The sequence below is a fragment of the Apium graveolens genome, chromosome 6 (assembly GCF_009905375.1).
Source record: "Apium graveolens cultivar Ventura chromosome 6, ASM990537v1, whole genome shotgun sequence".
Taxonomy (NCBI): Eukaryota; Viridiplantae; Streptophyta; class Magnoliopsida; order Apiales; family Apiaceae; genus Apium; species Apium graveolens.
This window is the reverse complement of record NC_133652.1, coordinates 11,353,655-11,373,813: the sequence shown is the minus strand read 5'-3', so window position 1 is coordinate 11,373,813 and position 20,159 is coordinate 11,353,655. Positions and strand designations below refer to the sequence as shown.

The 20,159-nt window shown below is 37.8% G+C and overlaps 2 protein-coding genes across 3 annotated transcripts; both read right to left on the bottom strand.

Annotated features, from left to right (window-relative positions):
- Nucleotides 1-23: 23 nt before the first annotated feature.
- LOC141666430 (SNF1-related protein kinase regulatory subunit gamma-1-like) lies at nt 24-2,608 on the bottom strand. Of its 2 annotated transcripts, none has more exons than XM_074472429.1 (6): nt 2,578-2,608; nt 1,895-2,083; nt 1,361-1,803; nt 784-1,050; nt 521-693; nt 24-404 (listed from the first exon to the last, which is right to left on the bottom strand). In XM_074472429.1, exons 2-6 carry the CDS (start codon nt 2,061-2,063, stop codon nt 125-127), a joined length of 1,332 nt encoding a protein of 443 aa, XP_074328530.1. In that variant the 5' UTR covers nt 2,064-2,083; nt 2,578-2,608; the 3' UTR covers nt 24-124. The 2 variants fall into 2 exon arrangements, with proteins under 2 accessions (XP_074328530.1, XP_074328529.1); XM_074472428.1 differs by having other exon boundaries at nt 1,895-2,077.
- A 482-nt stretch (nt 2,609-3,090) lies between these two features.
- On the bottom strand, nt 3,091-5,456 carry LOC141667427 (WRKY transcription factor 72A-like). Its single transcript, XM_074473921.1, has 4 exons — nt 5,301-5,456; nt 4,556-5,116; nt 4,172-4,285; nt 3,091-4,084 (listed from the first exon to the last, which is right to left on the bottom strand). The coding sequence occupies exons 1-4, from the start codon at nt 5,367-5,369 to the stop codon at nt 3,311-3,313; spliced, it is 1,518 nt and encodes a 505-aa protein (XP_074330022.1). The 5' UTR covers nt 5,370-5,456; the 3' UTR covers nt 3,091-3,310.
- Between the last annotated feature and the right edge of the window lie 14,703 nt (nt 5,457-20,159).

The following is a 20,159-nucleotide window of genomic DNA, read 5'->3' as shown; positions in this document are numbered from 1 at the left end:
CATATAGTTTGATTGCGGCGACATGATAAAATTCCTCGTGTACATTATCAATACAGAGAAAATAAAACTGATATTCATTTGTTTTTCCTCTAAGAACCGTTGGTTACATTGTTAGCAGAAATCATCAACTGTTGACTTCTTGCCTTGACGATGCCAGATAGTTCTCAAAGTAGTTTGGAGGTTCAAAAATGAAGCATGATATTATGTCCCTGAGAGTAATTACGCCAACAACTTCTTTTCCACTTTCAGCAACAACATAAACCCTATGAACCATCTTCGACGAAAGAATGTGTATCACATCCCCAATATTTGAAGAGAGACTACAGGTTATTGGTATCATGACCTCCCCGGAATCACGGGCTTCTGAAGCAATGGTGGTCATGAAATCCTTCACAGTAAGATTCCTGCGAGCATAAATGTACAAATGAGCACAGCTACATCTTTACGTAAATATTATGCACGTAGCTAACAATAATCTAGTTTCAGAAATCGACTGATATTGTATTTAGTTTAAATTTACCTGAACTTTGAGAAGAGTTCCCGATTGAGTAATAGAAATTTAATCTCTCTTATACTTAGACTGCCTACAATATCCCTCCCCGGGCCTTCAATGACTGGAAGTCCTCCAATTTGGTTATCTTTCATTAGCTTAAATGCTTCCAAAACCAATTCATTGCTTTGGATACAGATGACCTGACCAGCATGAGCAAATAAATTACTAAATTTGCACCTTCATGTTAAGGAATTAGACAAGTAATGAGCGGAACTGATCGTATATCTCACCTCATCAGTAGACATAAAAGGAAGACCAACTTCTGTAATTGGTTGTGCAGCAATGCAATCAAACCAGTCCCTTCCCTGGCAGTACTCTAGACCCTTTACGACAGCAGATTGAGTTATAAAGTTTTTGATGGACGCTTTTCCTCTTTCGATTACAGGTACATTCCTCAGCCTGTACTTGGAAAGCAGCAATAGAACACTCAACATTGAGCTATCTGCTGCAACTGGAATGAATGGCGCCCAGCGATAAGATGTGACAATTGACCTCACCTGCAAATAATTTCTAATTCATACTAGATGCTGTCTTAAAATGTGGATCAAAACTTTGTCAGAAAGAATTTTTAAAAATGTTGAGTAACTGGTTTTTAAACCACATTACCTAGCAATTAAGATAGTAAAAATGAATATTAGTTAATGAGTTAAAATTTCTTTTTTCAAAAAAGCTTATCATGGCTGCCCTTTTTCTAGGTTCCTATTAGTCTTGCAAATTCTGTCCAAACAGTTTAAGATGAGTAAACACTAAAACCTACAGTGATTGAATTTGTATTGTATATGAGTTCATAATCACAAATTAACTTACTGTGGTTGATGCAAATGGCTCTTCTTCGAGGATAACTTTATAAAAATCCTCTCCTAACGTATCAGCGGCTTCAGGAGCATCTTTTCCCATCCCCTGATCTGCAGCCAAACCACCAGCTAAAGCTGCACCAACTGCAGCAGCAGCTAGGCCTGCAGCTGCCACAGGACCAGTTGCACCTGCTGCTAGTGCTCCCAGCGCACCAGCAGCGCCAGCACCTACTCCAGCAGCAGCCGCGGAACTGGCAGATAAGGCAGCTGCAGCAATATCTGCACTCTCCAAAACCCATAAAACAATAGCAGAGAAATCTATGATTCCTAAATACCTCTCTCTCCAATCCATTGTATTTACATCATCAGACTCCCTTACCGGAGCTGCTAAGATATTAGCATCCGATAAAATCTGAATCGCCTCGCCTACTGATGCATCTGCTTGAATCTCCACCACTACAAAACCAACATATCACAATTAGCACAATCAGTTCTTTATCAGACCAAATTTATCTTACGCTAGAAGTATAAATGTACTAATCTAAACCTTTGCCTCCCGGAACTTCAGGAAAAGTTGAAACTGGAATAGTTGCAAATGCATCTGTTAAGGTCTGCTGCAATGACATAGGCAGTTTCTTTCTGGTCTGAACCTTGTCAAAGTAAGCATCATAGCTTGGATTCTGTAAAATTTGTTTTGAGGCTTCTAATTGCGCCATATATACCCCTACACCTGACACTTAAACAAATTTAAGCTAGCCAGTGTGCTGGTTCAGTGTATTAACATCATAAACTTTTTCATTTACCAAGTTGTATTAACATCATTACATCATAAACTTCAACATACAACAGTAGTTCACTAATTAAGTACATCTTTCCCAAAAATATAATAATTTAAATTCAGTCAACCTGTATCTAAAACATTAATAATAAATTTTTTAACAAGGATTAAGAAAAGTGCAAGATTTAAAAAAAAAAACAAGGCACCAGCTGAGTTTCGAACATGACTTAATTTGAGCCAAAGTTAAGCGAGTGGAGCCGGGTAGCTCGTTTAATTAATCGAGTCTAAACTTCTGTCCGAAGTCGGCTCGTTTATCGTTTAATTAAACGAGCAGAATTCTCTTTCCAAACTCGGCTCGTTTAACTCGAGTCCATTTACACGAGTTCGAGTCGGGCAAGCTCGTGAGTCGTCCGATTAAAACTAGAGCATTAAGAAGTATTATAGACACATACCGGAAAGATGAACCCTGCAAGAAAAGGAAGATCTCTATTCTAGAGTGCAAGTGTGTATTTTTGTTGGGTAAAACTGACAAGTACAAGAGCAAGGTTGCCATTGCATGTCACTAGATCTGTCAGCCGTATTAGAAACTTGACACGTATCATTATACATGACATGAATGCGCGACACGTACCCCCAATGATTACAGGCTACAGCCCTCTATTTTTCAAGGGAAAGAAATATTATTCTCTCAGAATTATGATTTCAGAAGTTCATTTTTGTGAACAAAAATATATATAATTAATATTTTGATACAAAATTAAACTTTTAGAAACAACAATTTAACTATACCATGCGCAAAAAATTAATACTACTGGCTCCTTTGTTATAGAAATTGATCGATTTTTTAAAATAATAAAAAAATCATGTAAAAATATTTTTTTGATTTAACTGATTTTCGATAAATAATAAATTAATAGCTCAGCTGAATAATTCCGATTTCCGAAATTTATAACATTACTCTACCTCTCTATGTACCGCTCTTTTTCTGGCTAATTTTGTATCCTAGCAAGTCATAAATAATGGTCACTGCAAGAAAAACGGATTTTTTCTACCGAATATTTCCTACAGGCACATTTCCTAACAACCATTTCATCCGGTGTTTCGGTCACAATTTAGAATTTCACTTATAAGGTGAGTGAAAAAACTACACAAATAGTCCAAATCGTTTATACATTTTCAAAGCAATCACTTCTTATATTCATCTTTCTTTTCAGCTTGTTGAGAAATCGAAGACACCACTGTTGATGCTCTATTCATTAAACTTGCAGCTGACGCAGCACCTAAATGCGATTCCATGCTTTCAGCAACACCACCACCCCTTCCAACTATAGATGAAATTGCAGCTGCCAAGGCTGTTTGAAAACGCGGGTTCGATGTGATTTCCTTTGTTGCAGCTGCAATTTTCTCTGTCGAAAATTGATGATCAGTTTGTTCGTTAATGTTTTTATTAGGCACAGGGTAATTACTATAAGGTTGATAAAATGTTGTTTTAGATGTCAATGCTGGTTGTGTTCCGCAATAGGTCGATGTCGATGATACGACATTGTGGTTTGTCCAATGCTCGAAAGAGGTCGATGAAGACGAAGGCGCGGAGAAGTTGAGACATGCAGCTGGAGAATATGAAATTATTGGTTGAGGAGTTGGAAAAAAGGATGATGAGTATTTGTTGTAACGAGACGAGGCGGATGGCGTAGTGAGGTCTAGAGTGATTGTAGGATGTGAATGGAATGTGGAAACTGTTGTGTTCGGGACGTAGAATGGATGGCTGTTGATATTAGTGGAGGTGGTGGCGGGGAAGCTGAAGCTCGGTTGTGAGGTGGATGTTGAGGAGGCTTTGAGCATTGAAACTGCAGCAGATGTAGTGGATGCCATTGCTGTTGCTGCGGGTGGAAGTGGGTGGTTGTGTGTTCCTTCATAGGTTGTTATCAGAATAGCCATGTTCTCCGGACATCTTTGCACCTGCATTTTTGACATAGACATGATCAAAAACTGAATATAAATATGTTTTGTTTTAAGAAAACAAACATATTTCTGCAATTAGCCTACATGTTTTCGGACGGGGCAAGACGGCGACATGGTGCAACGATAATAAGCTCGAGGGCATGGATTCCCTTTCGCTTTTTTCTGTCCATATTTCCTCCATTGACAGCCATCGTTCATCTGGATACAACAACAACAGGTTTTATAATATACAACTTCTCATTAATATATCTATAGCTAAATGAAGATACTTGGCAAGTGTGTGCAGTGCATGCATATGTTACTTATAATTGAAACATGTAGCAGTTAAGTAACTCGTTCATCTATAACCTTAAATTGAAACCAGTTAAGTAACGTGTTCATCTAAAACCTTAAGTTTTTAGAGGAAGGCGTAACATGATCTTATAGTGTATTATATTCTAATTACAAGCTTCTTCAATTTACACTAACCGTCGGGCCACTGCAGATAGCTCGGACAGAAACCCTAGCTTTCTTTGCAGGATTTTGCTGCAAAACATTTTCCTCATCCCCACTTCTCGACATCTTTGCATCTTTCCTTGGCTCCCTTGTTTGATCATTTGATGCTTCCCTTTCAATTTTTCTGGGGCTTTGATTCCTGGAGACTCCAGAATCAGCATGTTCACTAGAAACTAATTCATACGATCTGCCATCCAACCTTAGCGCAAGTCCATGGTCCAAATCATCATGATCGTCTTCGTCTTTTTTCTTAAGTACTTCAGTAATTTGATCCTTGTTTTTAGCTTCTAATGATGAAGATCTGCCGAGGCTAAGACTCACCAGATCATCTTCTTCATGTGAAGAATCAACCGCATCCTTATGATCATCATATGACCGATTAATTTTTTCGTGTGGATGATGATCAGTACTACTGATGTTATCAATATGCTGTTGCAGAGTTTTGTAATCTTTCATGATATTTGTTAATACAAGTTTTAGCCTCCCGTTTTCTTCTCTAACTTCATCCATGTCAGCTGATTCCGGCAGTTTGTTCTAATCAAATCAAGTAAAATTATTCAAGACCACACTTCAGAAATCAAATTTTTATGCCATATCTTAACGATAATAATATAGAGTTTATGCAAAATTTATCTAAAACATTAAGATTAAGATTCATAAGCTAGCTTAAAACAGATTACTAGAATTTATTAAAAGCTAAGGATAAAATTAGAAGTACCTGGGATGTGTCTAGGATTAGAGTAACCTCTTCCTTAATCTTGTTGCTAATTTCTTGATTAGTGGCCATGAATATATTGTGTGCCTTCCTTAGACGAGGTTTGGGAGGATGTATGTTATAATGTGTGTTTATTTAATACGTACGCACACTTATAAATGAGAAACCAGTGGTTTGACTTTGTTAATATTCAGAAATAAGGATATTGATCATGTTTTTTATTTTAATTTATGAAAATTTATTTAGCAATTTTATTTTGTAATGCATGTAGAACGAAAAGAATTTTATAGTTGACAGACCAATGACTCGAGGAAGAAACGTCCAAAGCACAGGAAGGTGAATTAGTCAACGGAAATACAAATGTGTTGAACATTCGTACATTATGGACCTCGGATGACCTCCTCCTACAGTTGCCCGGATAAGAATCCACAGTATTTTTTGACAAATTAGAATTTTTAATAAAATGGGTGGTCACTGTTTAGCGAGAATCGAATGCCACCGATATTTTTTTTATTATTGGATATATCTAATCGTACTCACATTTTATTGTATTTAATTTTTTTGTTTTTGTCCAATTTTACTTTAAAATATCTACTTCGACCGTGGGAAATTTCGTATACACAACACAAAAGGTAAAACTTTGATTCTGATACATGGTGCCTTTTTCTCAAGTGTTTTGGTTTATGTAAATATGGGTTTAGTCCATAGATGCACAAAAATCCCGAACCCGAAAATCTGGCCCGGCCCGATCCGATCTGGTCAAATCCCGGTCAAGCCCGATTCGGTCAAAGTCCGACCCGGTCCGGCCCGGTCCCGGCCCGGGATTCGTGCCTCAACGGACCCTATATTTTTAGGCAAAGCCCGGCCCGGTTAAAACCCCGGGCTTCGGCCCGGCCCGGCCCGATTAAAAGCCCGAAAAAGCCCCGGTTATAATCTGATTATTCTAATATATATTCTTATATATTTATAAATTCACATTTACTATAAATATAAATAATACTTTAAACACATATATATTTACATATTTGTGATTAATAATATTATTTATATACTTCATTGCATAAATAATGAAAGAAGATATAATAAGTAAAATATATATATTTGGATATCATTGTTATCATAACAATGATAAAATATATTATTCTATAAACATGTTTATTTTTTGCCAAACTTAAATGTTTTCAACGAAGTAATGTTTTCATAAAATATTCCATGTAAACTAATACATTTTTACGATGATCTAGTTGCTAACATATGTATTCTTCGGAATTTCTAATAATATTCGATCCGATTTAAATTAGAAAAAAACCCGGCTCGATCCGATCCGGCCCGAAAAAAAACCCGGTTAGGTCCACCTCGAGGGCCCAAACGGGCTCTGACATTTTTGGAAAGCCCGGCCCGGCCCGGCCCGGTCAAAGTCAAAGTCCGAAAAGCCCGGCTCGGTCAAAACCCGAGCTTTTTAAGGCCCGGTCAAAACCCGGGCCGGTGGGCCTTTTGTGCATCTCTAGTTTAGGCTGTGGTATCAGCTGTAGTCTCATTTCAAATTTTTGCCTATTAATAAAATATTAATATTAATAATTCATTTTCAATTATATCTATCATACATATATGATTATAGACTTTTACTCCCTCCGTCCTTTTGATTATCAAAAGGATTGAGTACGGAGATTAAGAAATATCATGTTGTGTGTTGAGGGTCTCTCTCATTTGATTAGAAAAGTTGAGAATGGTAATTTTATTCATGGATGCAAGGTTAGTCAAAATGCTCCTTCGATTACTCATCTGCTATTCGCTGATGATAGTTTCCTATTCTTTCGGGCAGAGATTTCAGAAGCACAACGAATCAAGGATATTCTGAATTTGTATGAGTCTCTTTCTGGACAGACGGTGAATTTTCAGAAGTCGGGAGTGTTTTTTAATTCTAATGTCAGGCGTGATAAATAGCAGGAGCTATCGGGAATTTTAGGTGTGTGGAATGATCTTACGAAGAGCATATATTTGGGTTTTTCGTCCTTGATAGGCAGATCCAAGAAGTTGGTTTTTAGTTATTTGAAGGACAAGATGTGGAAGAAGATTCAAAATTGGAATTATAAAATTTTGTCCCGGGGTGGTAAGGTTGTATTGATCAGAAATGTTGCTCAGGCAATTCCTTTGTATACAATGTCTTGTTTCCTGCTACCTAAGTCTCTATGTGAAGAGTTAGAGCGAGTAATAAACAGGTTCTGGTGGCAAACTGGTTCTTCTGGATCGAAGGGTATTCACTGGATTTCATGGAATAGGATGTGTATGAACAAAACTAAAGGGGCCTAAGTTTTCGTAATCTTTATGGTTTCAATTTAGCCATGCTAGGGAAGCAGGTCTGGAATTTAATTACCAAGCCAGATTCATTGGTAGTGTTGGTGAGACTGCGTAGCTGTATGAACAGTTACGTGATAACTCAACACAATAACAACACTAGAATATGACATGTTAATAATACTACGTCTACAAAAGAAATCAGTAAGAATGAAGACAAGGCAAATACAAGAATCAGAAGATTAGAAAAAAGCCTGAAGTCTGTCTACAGGTCACTAAAAGAAGTTCATTAATACGATAATGCCTCAGTGAAGAACAAAGGTTAAAGACTTTCAGGATTTCAGAAATGTTGAAGATTCAGTATACAAGTGCTACCGGAAGATTTCAGTGTATTGGCATTGATTGAAGATAGACAGTGTTCGAAGCATAGAAATCTGAAGAATTGAAGACAAGGTATAGACAGAGGTTAATGAAGACATTGTCTAGAGTACCAGAAAGGATTCTAGTGAAAGTATAGTTGTTTATTGACAGTCAATGTCTGAAGCAATAAAGTTGAGGCAAGCTTGACAATGGAATCAAGGCCATAATACGAAGACCTGAATCGAGGTTAGTCGTCTGTGAACCAGACCAGTTGCACTAGGCGTCAACAACTCGTGAAAGGAATCTGGGTATTATTTATAGAAGAATTGTTAAGTTGAGAAACGTACTTGGATTGAACGTTTATCCAGTTAAAGTACGAGAAGAGGTGCGCAGGGTATACAGCTCAACAGCTCAGGGGATTGGCGAAGCAACTGTTCCTCCTTTTCTCTTTCCCTTTTCCAATAGCTCATCCTGCTCTATTTCAAGTTTATAAGTCTTCAGAATTCCATATAATCTTTCAAGTGTGAAGTTCTTATAATCTTGAGAATTTCTTAAAGAGACAGTCATGGGCTTCCATTCCTTTGGCAGAGACCTAAGAAATTTTATGTTGGAATCCTTGACTTGGTACACTCTACCATACAGCTTCAATCCATTTAACAGTTTCTGAAATCTGTTGAAGGTATCATTTAATGATTCACCTTCTTCAAAGTGAAAATATTCATACTGTTGAATAAGAAGCTGCATCTTGTTCTCTCTGACCTGCTCAGTACCTTCACAGATGATTTGTACAGTATCCCAAACTTCCTTTGCAGTTTGGCTATTGATGACATTGTCAAACATATCTTGATCTAAGCCATTAAAAAAAATGTACATGGCTCTCTTGTCCTTGCGGATTTCTTCCATGTCTTCAATAGTCCATTCTGCTTTTGGCTTGGGAATGGACTGTCCAACAGCAACTGTTGCAGTAGCAGCTGTGGCTACTTTGTGAGGGATGTGAGGACCATTTTTAATACAGTTTATGTAGCTTTCATCTTGAGAAAGAAGATGTAAATGCATCTTCACTTTCCAGTGATGATAATTATCTTTTTCCAGGACTGGGATCTTTATACCAATATCCTTCCTACTCATGATGGTAGCAGGAGGATTCTTCTGTGCACTCATGATGTTAGCAAAATAGATCTTTAAACTCTTTGTATGTTAAGAGCTTGCTCTGATACCAATTGTTATTCTCAGTGGACTAACAATGAGATTTACAGAAGGGGGGTTGAATGTAAATCTCAAAACTTTTTAAGTTTTGAGCAGTTTCTAAGACTAAGTGTTTCTGAAAACAAGTGTGTGTGTGTGTGAATTGCTTAAATCCAATGCAGACAGATATATATTCAAACACAAATGTAAAGAACACAAAGATCTTAAAAACTTTTCTGGTGGATTTGTTGTTCCACTAGAGATGTGTTATTTCAGAAAATCTGTGATTCAAAGAATTAAATCACAACTGCTTCCTAGTACAAACTAGATGATTTTCTCTCTGGATATTTCTAAACAACTCAGGAAAATTCTTATCTAATTACTAGCTGCTACTTGGTTTATATAACACCAAGTTTACAAGTGAAGACAAAACTGTAAAATACAATTGAAAGGATTCTTCACATATTTCTTCTTCATTTCTCTATCCAATGCAATCTAGGATAATCTGTGAATCTTTGAATACTTCCTTGTTTGCATCAGAATGGGAATGCTGCATTTTCTTGATTCCTCCTAGAGGCTTCCACATTCCAGTTTGTCTCTGTCAACCCATGTGCCTCTGTCAGCTTGTGAATTGTCACTATCAACTGCTAATGAACCAAGCATCCGTTGAAGCTTTCATCCGTTGATGCCTTATCCGTTGAGGCTTTATCCATTGAAGCTTTATCCGTTGATGCATTATCAGTTGAAGTCTTTATCCGTTGAAGCACTTATCCGTTGATGGATATTATCCGTTGAAGCATTAGAGACATCCGTTGAAGCTTTGTTTCTTATCCGTTGAAGGTCTTCAATATCAGTTGATACTTCTTCACTTATACAAAGTTACAAGGCATGAAATATTTACAATTAGCCCTCCTATTTGCATATCCACTAGTAGTCAACATGACTGACACTTTCCTACAACATCTAAGAATTACAACTTGAATCCAGAGAATGAAATGTGCTACAATACTGAACTTATTGCTAAGTAAAGCTACTCCTTCAACGGATAGCCAAGATGGTCTTATCCGTTGAGGCTACAATCACTAGATTTCTACTTAAGTGTTTTGTTTAACTTATCATCAAACTAATACACATATTCCTAACAATCTCCCCCTATTTATGTCTACTAGAACTGTAGGCATAAATTTGGGTTTAGCTTGATGATAACAAAACACTTGACAAATATATTAACTGTAATAAAGCAGAAATTCAAAAGTGCTACAAAAATGTGTATGCTGAGATGGAATTGAAGAGTTACATTATTTCCAAGGGTGCTCCTTTAGCCTGAGCAGATTACTTCCTTTTCCTTTGATCCCTTGTTTTCTTTCCTAGCCTCCTGTCATTCTCCTCTATTTGAAGTTGAAGTTGTCTATAGAATTCAGCTTCATCTTCTTCATTGATGTCCAACTTAGATTGCATATCCTTGAGAGTTTCATTACTGGCAATCTTGAGCTGATCTTCAATTCTGAAAAATCTTCTGACTCCTTTGTTGTCTCTGAACTCCATCAACCAATGAGGTGATTTGTGAATTGTAATTCCTCTTTCTTGAATGAGTAAAGTTCTAGGCAAAACATTGGGCTCCCTCCAAGTTTTCCTAATGTTGGCAATCTTGTTGAGAATCTCAGTCTTGGCAGTCCTGGTAAAGCCAGAATCCCTTTGTATGGCTGAGTAGACTCTAATCAAGGTAGAGTAGCCTTCATTCAGAATTCTGTAAAGAGGCCAGGTTCTTTCCCCATCTCATTTGTATTTGAACACTAGTCTTTCTGGTAGCTGTCTGTAGGCAGCTATTCCCCTTACTTCCTCCAACTTATCCAGATAGAGTTCAATGTCTGAAAATTCTTTTATATCACAGATGTGAACATAATCATCTTTAGAGGCTTGAGGTTTAGGCTTAGGCTTCTGTGTGAATTTGATTGAGGCTCTAGAGGGTGTTGATTTGATTCTTCTTTTCTGCTTCTTTGATGGTGGAGAAGAAGTTAGGAAGGTGGGCAATTTGATGGTGTCCCAATCAATTGGTTCCTCCTTGCGAATGATTGTTTCACCATGAATGTTCATGAAGGGGTCAGGCACAATGGGTTGAGGAATAGAGGGTAGTGGTTTGGATATTGATTGGGTTTTTTCAGTCTTATCTACCATTTTTCTCTTTGCATTGACCTTCTTTCTGTTCCCTTTCTGCCATTCTTCTCTTCCCTTACTTCTTTCCTCCATCTCAGTACCAACCATGTCCCCCATAGCTTCATCTTCACTTTTGTCTTCAATTTCTTTCTGCTCTTCAGCCTGACTTGATTTTAATTGTTTTTCAAGCTTTGCTTGTGCTCTTTTGTCAGCCTTTAGCTGTTTGGCTTCTTCCTTCAACCTTCTGGTTTCTTCCCTCTTGGCTATTGAGAATTTGGGATGTCCTTGCATCACTCATATGCTCTTTCCCTCTCTGAAGATAATAGCCATGTTTCTCCTTACAGCCACATCCATGGTCTCTTTGAGATATGAGATACTTCTACCCAAAAGCTTATCCTCATCAGCCTTTGGAAGAGGAAAATCCACTTCTTTCAGAGGATTCTTTGTAGAGTCCTTATTGGATCTGTTGTTGGGCTTGAGGACCATAGGTTTCAAATCCTTGGAAGAAGCCTCTCCAACCTTATTCCTCCCTACTGGCTTGAGTTCCATAATAATTGATTCCACTTTTGTGTTGTGCTTCACAGATTGTGATTGAGAAGTTGTAGAACCAAATATTTGTTGCATCTTTTCATCAATCTTCTTCCTTTGCTCTTTGACTTGCAATTCAGCTGCTGCTATCTGGATTAGATCAATTCCATCAAGCTTTCCTTTGAGTTGAATAATTGGAGAAGTGGTGATGACAGGAACTAGCACTTGAGAAATTTGAACTGTTGTTGATGGCTCTCCTTCCCCTTTCCCTTTATTCTCCCCCTTTTTGTTATCATCAAGGGTAGGAGTCAAGCCTTGTGCATTGGCCAGCTGCATGAGTAGATTTGTTTGAGTTTGTTGATTCTGAAGAATTGTGACCATAGAATCTTCAATGATCTGAACCCTGTTTTCCAATCTGGCCAGTCTCTTGTCAGCATCAGATTATTTCCTCAGTCTCCCCAACAAATCCTGCATAGTACCATAAGGTATGACAGAATTCAACTTCTCAGCATTGTAGGATTTCATATCAGCAATGTCCTGGTTGAGCTCATCCACACTTGGATTTTGTTGGAAATGCTGCAACTGCAAGAGATGCAGAGATTCCAGATGAGCTTGAAGAATTGCCTTGGTACCAGCATCTGTAGTCTCCTGAAGGGCCTGCTGAATTGTCATGACTTGTCTAATCAAAGTGACACTAAACTCTCTTGGTGTTGAGGCTTTTTCCCATGCCCATTCAGGAAGATCAAGAACAGATTTTGGGCCTGCTACTCCTAAGTTCATGCTCTCATTCAAATAATTAGAGTCATCATCATTAGAATTCACTCAAAATTCTTCAGATGGCTCACCAGCTTGAGAAGGCAGTCTGTTAACAACAGCTTTGTCTCTGAGAAGAGATTCTGAAGTGTGTACAATGTGTAATGTCTGTTCTGCCTCCACATTGCCCTGAGCAGCCAATAATTGATAGGCTGAAACAGGATGAGTAAAAGTGTTAGCATCCAAGGAAATGTTATTAATTGCAGCTTTGAAATGTTGCTGAAATTGTCTTTCCTTTTCTGCATCATCCACTTTCATTGACTCACTAGCAATGGCTGGATCCACCCTTATAGCTTCTCTACCTGCCTTTCTCTCTTTTTCTCTATTTTCTTGCATCAGGGGCTCCCCCTGGCTCACACACACCCTCACACCCTCACCTTCTAAGGTGGCACTCCCCTCACTCACTTTTGCCATGCTGGAAGAAATAGCATGCATATGGTGACTCTCAACCTCTCCTTTTGCCTGGGAGCAACCCAGCCTCTCACTCAAAAGATCACTCCCTTCCCTCAAACCTAAAAGTGATTGTACAGTAGCCATGTCCTCTACAGTTGGTATTGTTTCTGTTATGTTTGTAGAGACCATCAACGGATAGGGAGTATCCGTTGAAGTGGAAACTGATGGTATCAACGGATAACTGTTGTTAAGCTTATCCGTTGAAGAACAACCACTTGTCAACGGATGAGAGATATCCATTGAAGAAGGAAAAGATGTAGATATAGAAAGTGACATAATTGTTGAATCCGTGGGAATTGATTTTAAGTGAGGTAACACAGATTCTTCAACTACATCTGAAAGAATTGGCTGATGATCCAACAAAGCATCTAAAAGATGATGATCATCAGGTTTTGAGTGGGGCTCCTCCCTGAGTTTTAATGAGGGAGAATCAGGAATTGATGTGAATATCATATCCACATCCAGAGAGGGTGATGGAGAGTTTGATGATTGGTGTGTTTCTATTATGAGAGAATGGGGCTGTGATTCCACATTTGCTGGAATCACATCAAGCTGAATTTGTGAAGGCTCAGATACAGGTGGATGTATCTGTGTTGTGTGTGTCCCTTGTGTGGAAACTAGGGTCTTGGCCTTCTTCTTCCTTGAAAAGGCTTTAATTGGTGAATGTGTGGCTTCAGTGTCCCTCCCCCTTTTGTTCTGTGTCCCTGGTTGGGGACTATTTTCAATAGTTACATCCTTTTGGGAGGATGCAACTAGGGATGTGTTGGACTCCTTTTGAACCACCACAGTCTTTTGAGAGACTGTGGCTTGGCTGGCTTGGGTACCACTCACCTCTCCCAACTTATCCTGGGGGGTTTCTTGATGTTCACCCCTCCCCTCACCACTCACACCCTGTTCACTCCCTTCAGGGTTTATGGTAGTTGTTACAACTGTTGTCTTTTGAGAAACAACAGAGGTAGGTTTCTTTGACTTGAGTTTTGAAACTTTGGTTTTGGTGGCTTTGGCAGGAACCTGTTTGGACAAAGAAACAGATTCCATGGCCACACTAGAGGGCAAAGAAATAATGGGGTTGGAAATAGTAGGAGTTATAGAAGTGTTTACCTCACTTACCTGTGGTGCATTCATGATTGACAAGTATACCAATGACACTTGCTGTTGAGGTTCATTCTCAAAAGGTCTGCAAGGACCCTTTTCTCTTGTGCCCAGCATTTGAGTTTATTATTCTCATTTGATATAACCAAACCTTCAGCAACATGGTTAGCCAATAACATAAAGAATCTAGCATAGTAGATGTTATGTGGTCTATTAGCTTTGTTACCTAATCTGGATCCTAATTCTAGCATAACACAGTTGCTAAAATTAAAGTACCTATCAGAAACTAGCATATAGAGCATATTAACAAGAGATGAAGTTATGGCATCAAAATTGCTAATCTTCCCAGAGAAAACTTTAATGAAGGCATCTCCAAGAAAACTTCATTCTTTCCTAAGGCATTTCCTTCTAATACTACCTAAACTAGCAGAATCAAAAGCATAGCCTATGGAATCTAACATAGCAGATACATCTTTATCAGTGTATGGTGTCATGGCATTATTCTCAGGCAACTTAAAGCAAGATTGTATATCATCACAGTTAATGCAATAGTCCTTACCTTTGAGAGAAAAGGCAATAGTCATATCTGTGGAGTTGAACTCTGCAGTTGTCCAAATCTCCTCAATCACCTCACAGTAGATGGTTGGGGCTTCCAGCATTGCATAGCTTAGTTTGCAGTTTTTGATGAAGTCCATCATCTTGTGATAATCAGAATGGGCTTCATTCTTTTCAACCAAGGCTACGAAATTATTCTTTTCATAAACAAATCCTGTTTGAGACATAATTTTGACTACTGGTGCCATTGTTGTGAGTAGAGGTTGCAGAGAAAAACTTGAGAATTTTTGGGAGAGAAGGAGAATAAGAATTGCAAGAAAGCGTAAAGTGAAAATAAGAGTTCAATTGGGCTTTTATACTTTCTTGAATTAAAACGTAAATAAAATGATTAAATGATACTTTTAAGTAAGTTACAGCCGTTCAGGAATAAATAAAACTGTAGAAATTCTGAAAACTACCTTAAATACAAAGACATACAACACTGTATATCTGTATCAACGGTTGAGTAAAAGAATCAACGGATGTGACTCACTTATAGTAACTGATGTGACACTTCAACGGATAAGGTAAATAGTTATCCGTTGATGATCAACACCATTTTATCCGTTGAAGGATAAAATTACCAGAAATGTATTTATCTTTCAACGGATAATGAACATCCGTTGATAGAACAATTTTGGCTTTCAACGGATAGGGAATATCCGTTGATAGGATAAGTCTTACTTAAAGCCAACTTTGTTCTTGCAGCAAATTCATTTCAGGCTTCAAGGCAGATTATATAGATGACATAAATTATGAATAATTAAGCATACCTAACTCACTTACTAATCTTGTGAATGTTGATTCATCAAGTGACTTGGTAAATATGTCTGCAATCTGCTTTTCACTTGGAACAAAATGAAGTTCCACTGTACCTTTCATCACATGTTCCCTAATGAAGTGGTACTTGATATCAATGTACTTGGTTCTTGAGTGCTGCACTGGATTTTCAGTAATGGCAATGGCACTTGTGTTGTCACAGAATATTGGAATTTTGTCAACAGTCAGACCATAGTCAAATAGTTGATTCCTCATCCAGAATATATGTGCATAGCAACTACCAGCAGCAATGTACTCAGCTTCAGCTGTTGATGTGGAAACAAAATTTTGCTTCTTGCTGAACCATGACACAAGCTTGTTCCCTAGAAATTGACAAGTACCAGTTGTGCTTTTCCTGTCTATTTTGTAGCCTGCATAATCTGCATCTGAGTAGCCAATTAGATCAAAACCAGACTGTTAGGAATATATGTGCATTAGTTTGATGATATGTTTAACAAAACACTTAAGTAGAAATTTAGTGTCAGTAGCCTCAACGGATAAGACCACTTTGGCTATCCGTTGATGGTGTAGCTTTACTTAGAAATAAGTCTAGTATTGTAGCATATTTCAGTCTCTGTATTTAAAATGTAATTCTTAGAAGTTGAGAGAAACTATAAGTCATGTTGACTACTAGATGATATGCAGATAGGAAGGCCAATTGTAAATATTTCATGCCTTGTAATTTTGTATAAATGAAGTGGTATCAACGGATGACTTAAAGACCTTCAACGGATGAGAAGCTAAGCTTCAACGGATGTCTCTAAAGCTTCAACGGATAACATCCTTCAACGGATGAGAGCATCAACGGATGAAAGCTTCAACGGATAACATCCTTCAACGGATGAAGTCATCAACGGATGAAAGCTTCAACGGATGTTCTGCTAATTAGCCGTTGATAAGTGGTAGTTGTACCTACAAACAGAGGCACATGGGTTGACAGAGAAAAGTGAGATGTGGTAGCCGAATTTCAGGATCAACAGAAAAAGCAGCCGTTCTTCTTTAGTACAAAGATGCAATAGTCAACAAAGTACTTGAGTGAACAGGAAAAGAAGCAAGTGAAGAACTTATTTTACTATTGTAATTTTATATTGTTTTTCACTTGTACACTTGGTAATATATAAACCAAGAAGAAGCTAGTAATTAGTGTGAGATTTTCCAGAGCTGTTAAGAAATATCTTGAGAGAAAATTCATCTAGTTTGTACTAGGATGCAGCTGTGATCAACATTGTTGAACACAGATTTTCTAATATACCATCTCTGGTGGAACAACAAATCCACCAGAAAAGTTTTTAAAGTTTGTTGTGTTCTTTACATTTTGTGTTTGAATATATATCTGTCTGCATTAGCTCAAAGCAATTCATACACTTGTTCATCTAGAACACACTGCTTTAATAAACTTCTCAAAACCTGAAAAAGTTTTGAGATTTACATTCAACCCCCCTTCTGTAAATCTCATTGTTAGTCCTCTAGGAATAACAATTGGTATCAGAGCAGGCTCTTGACACACAAAGAGTTTAAAGATCTTGGAATCTAACAAAGATGAGTAAGAAGGATATTGGAGTAAAGATCCCAGTTCTTGACAAAGACAGTTATCACCACTGGAAGGTGAAAATGCACCTTCATCTACTCTCCCAAGATGAAGGTTATGTAAACTGCATTGAGAATGGTCCTCACATTCCCCACAAAGTAGCCACAGTTGCTACGGCCACAATTGCTGTTGGTCAATCCATTCCAAAACCTAGAGCAGAATGGACAATGGAAGACACAGAAGAAGTCCACAAGGATAAGAAGGCTATGAACATTTTGTTTAATGGTCTTGACAAGGATATGTTTGATAATGTGATAAATTGTTCAACTGCCAAAGAGGTTTGGGACACAGTTCAGTTGCTGTGTGAAGGTACAGAACAAGTAAAAGAGAACAAAATGCAGCTTCTCATTCAACAGTATGAGTACTTTCATTTTGAAGAGAATGAATCTTTAAATGACACATTTAATAGATTCCAAAAGCTGTTGAATGGACTGAAGCTGTATGGTAGAGTGTACCAGGTGAAGGATTCAAATCTTAAATTTTTGAGATCCTTACCAAAGGAATGGAAACCCATGACTGTTTCCTTAAGAAACTCTCAGGATTATAAGGACTTTACTCTTGAAAGATTATATGGAATCTTGAAGACTTATGAACTAGAGTTGGAACAGGATGAGGTATTGGAGAGGGGGAGAAAGAAAGGAGGTTCAGTTGCATTGGTAGCTGAAAATGAGAAAGAATGCAGAAAAGAAACTGTGAGATCTACATCAAGCTCCAAAGATGGTGTAAGAAATCCAGAATCAGACAAGGGTAAAGAGCAAGTTGCTGAAAATGAAGACAACTCCAGTCAAGATGACTCTGATGGTATTGATGAGCATCTTGCATTTCTGTCCAGGAGATTTGCAAAGATGAAGTTCAGGAAAAACACTAGAGCCACTAAACCCTATAAGAACATGGTGGACAAATCCAAGTTCAAGTGTTTTAATTGTGGTATAAGTGGACACTTTGCAAGTGAGTGCAGAAAGCCAACCTCTGAAAAGAAGAAATTTGAACAAGTAGATTACAAAAAGAAATATTTTGATCTACTCAAACAGAAGGAAAGGGCTTTCATTACTCAAGAAAAGGACTGGGCAGCTGATGGAGATGAAGAGGATGAAGATGTGGATTATGTCAACCTTGCTCTCATGGCTGATTCTGAAGAAAACGAAGTTAGTTCATCAAGCAATCAGGTAATCACTACTGATTTAACACAGCTTACTAAAGAAGAGTGCAATGATGCTTTCAATGACATGTCTACTGAATTGTATTATTTGCGTGTGTCTCTTAAATCTCTTGCTAAAGAAAATAGTAGGATCAAAGAGAACAATCTGTTTTTAAGTAATAGAAATACTGTGTTAGAAAATAAGTTGATTGACCTAGAGAAAACCAAATTGCATTGTATATCTGTTGAAAATGAACTAGCTGAATCTGTTAAGAAAGTAGAAATACTTTCCAATCAATTAGAGAAAGAGCAAGAGGTGATTAAAGCCTGGAAAACATCTAGGGATGTAAGTGCTCAAATTGCCAAAGTCCAAGGAATTGAATCATTCTGTGAAACTGCCTGGGATAAAAATAAAAAGAAACTGGAATTAATTGATGGACTGTCAACGGATGTGGAATCAACGGATGATGAAAGTTATCCGTTGAAGGAAGAAAAGGAACATCCGTTGAAGGTTCCTCAATTAAAACAGGCAGATGTTTCTAAAAGAGAAAATCTAAAGAAACTCAACAAAAAGTTTGGTTCAACTTCAAAGAACTTTGTCAAAGAAGAAGCAAGCACATCCAAAGATGTCAGAAAGGTGAATGTAGGGCACATGACCTTAGAACAGTTAAACAATAGGCTCAAGATGGTTGAGGATAAAAAGGAATCCAAAAGGAAATCCAACAGAAATGGGAAGGTAGGAGTTAACAAACATAACAATTACACACCTGACAAGTATGCTCCTAGAAAAAGCTGTGTGCATTGTAGTAGTGTTAATCATCTATCTGCTAATTGTAAATCTATTAAGAAATCTCCCATAACTGTACCCTCTTCCATGCCTAACATGTCTGTATCACCTCTACATGCTATGCCTGTTATGTCTCAACAAAATCCTTATGCACATTTTGCAAACATGCCATATTTTAACAATCCTTATCTTGCTGCATTCAGTATGCCTCAAATGCCATACAATATGCCAATATGGAATAACATGTATGCACAATCCATGCCTAATAATTCTATAAATGTGCTGGATAATGTTGTGACTAACCCTACACCTCAACCAACCACATCTAAGACCAAGGTTGACTCAAACTCACCTAAGTCTAAAGATGCAGGAGGAATGAAGTCTAGGAGAAAGGCTAACAAGAATGGACCCAAGGAAACTTGGGTACCAAAATCAAATTGATTGATTTTGTGGTGTGCAGGAAAATAGAAGAAATCTATGGTACTTGGACAGTGGCTGTTCAAGACACATGACTGGAGATTTCTCCCTGCTCACAGAGTTTAAAGAGAGAGCTGGCCCCAGCATAACCTTTGGAGATGACAGCAAAGGGTTTACTATGGGATATGGCTTGATTTCAACAAGGAATGTCATCATTGAAGAAGTTGCATTAGTTGATGGTCTCAAGCACAACTTACTGAGTATCAGTCAACTATGTGATAGAGGGAATACAGTTTCCTTCAATTCTGAAGCCTGTGTTGTCACTAGTAAGGAAGACAACAAAGTGGTTCTAACTGGAGTTAGAAAAGGAAATGTGTACTTAGCTGACTTCAACTCTACAGATGCATAATCTATTACTTGTCTCTTCAGCAAAGCAAGTTCAGTTGAGAGTTGGCTATGGCACAAGAAGCTATCCCATTTGAATTTCAAAACAATGAATGATCTAGTCAAAAAGGACTTAGTAAGAGGAATTCCTCTTGTTGAATTCTCAAGGGATGGTCTGTGTGATGCTTGTCAGAAAGGCAAACAAAGGAAAGCATCATTTCAGAAGAAGCTTGAAACAACAATTGATGAACCATT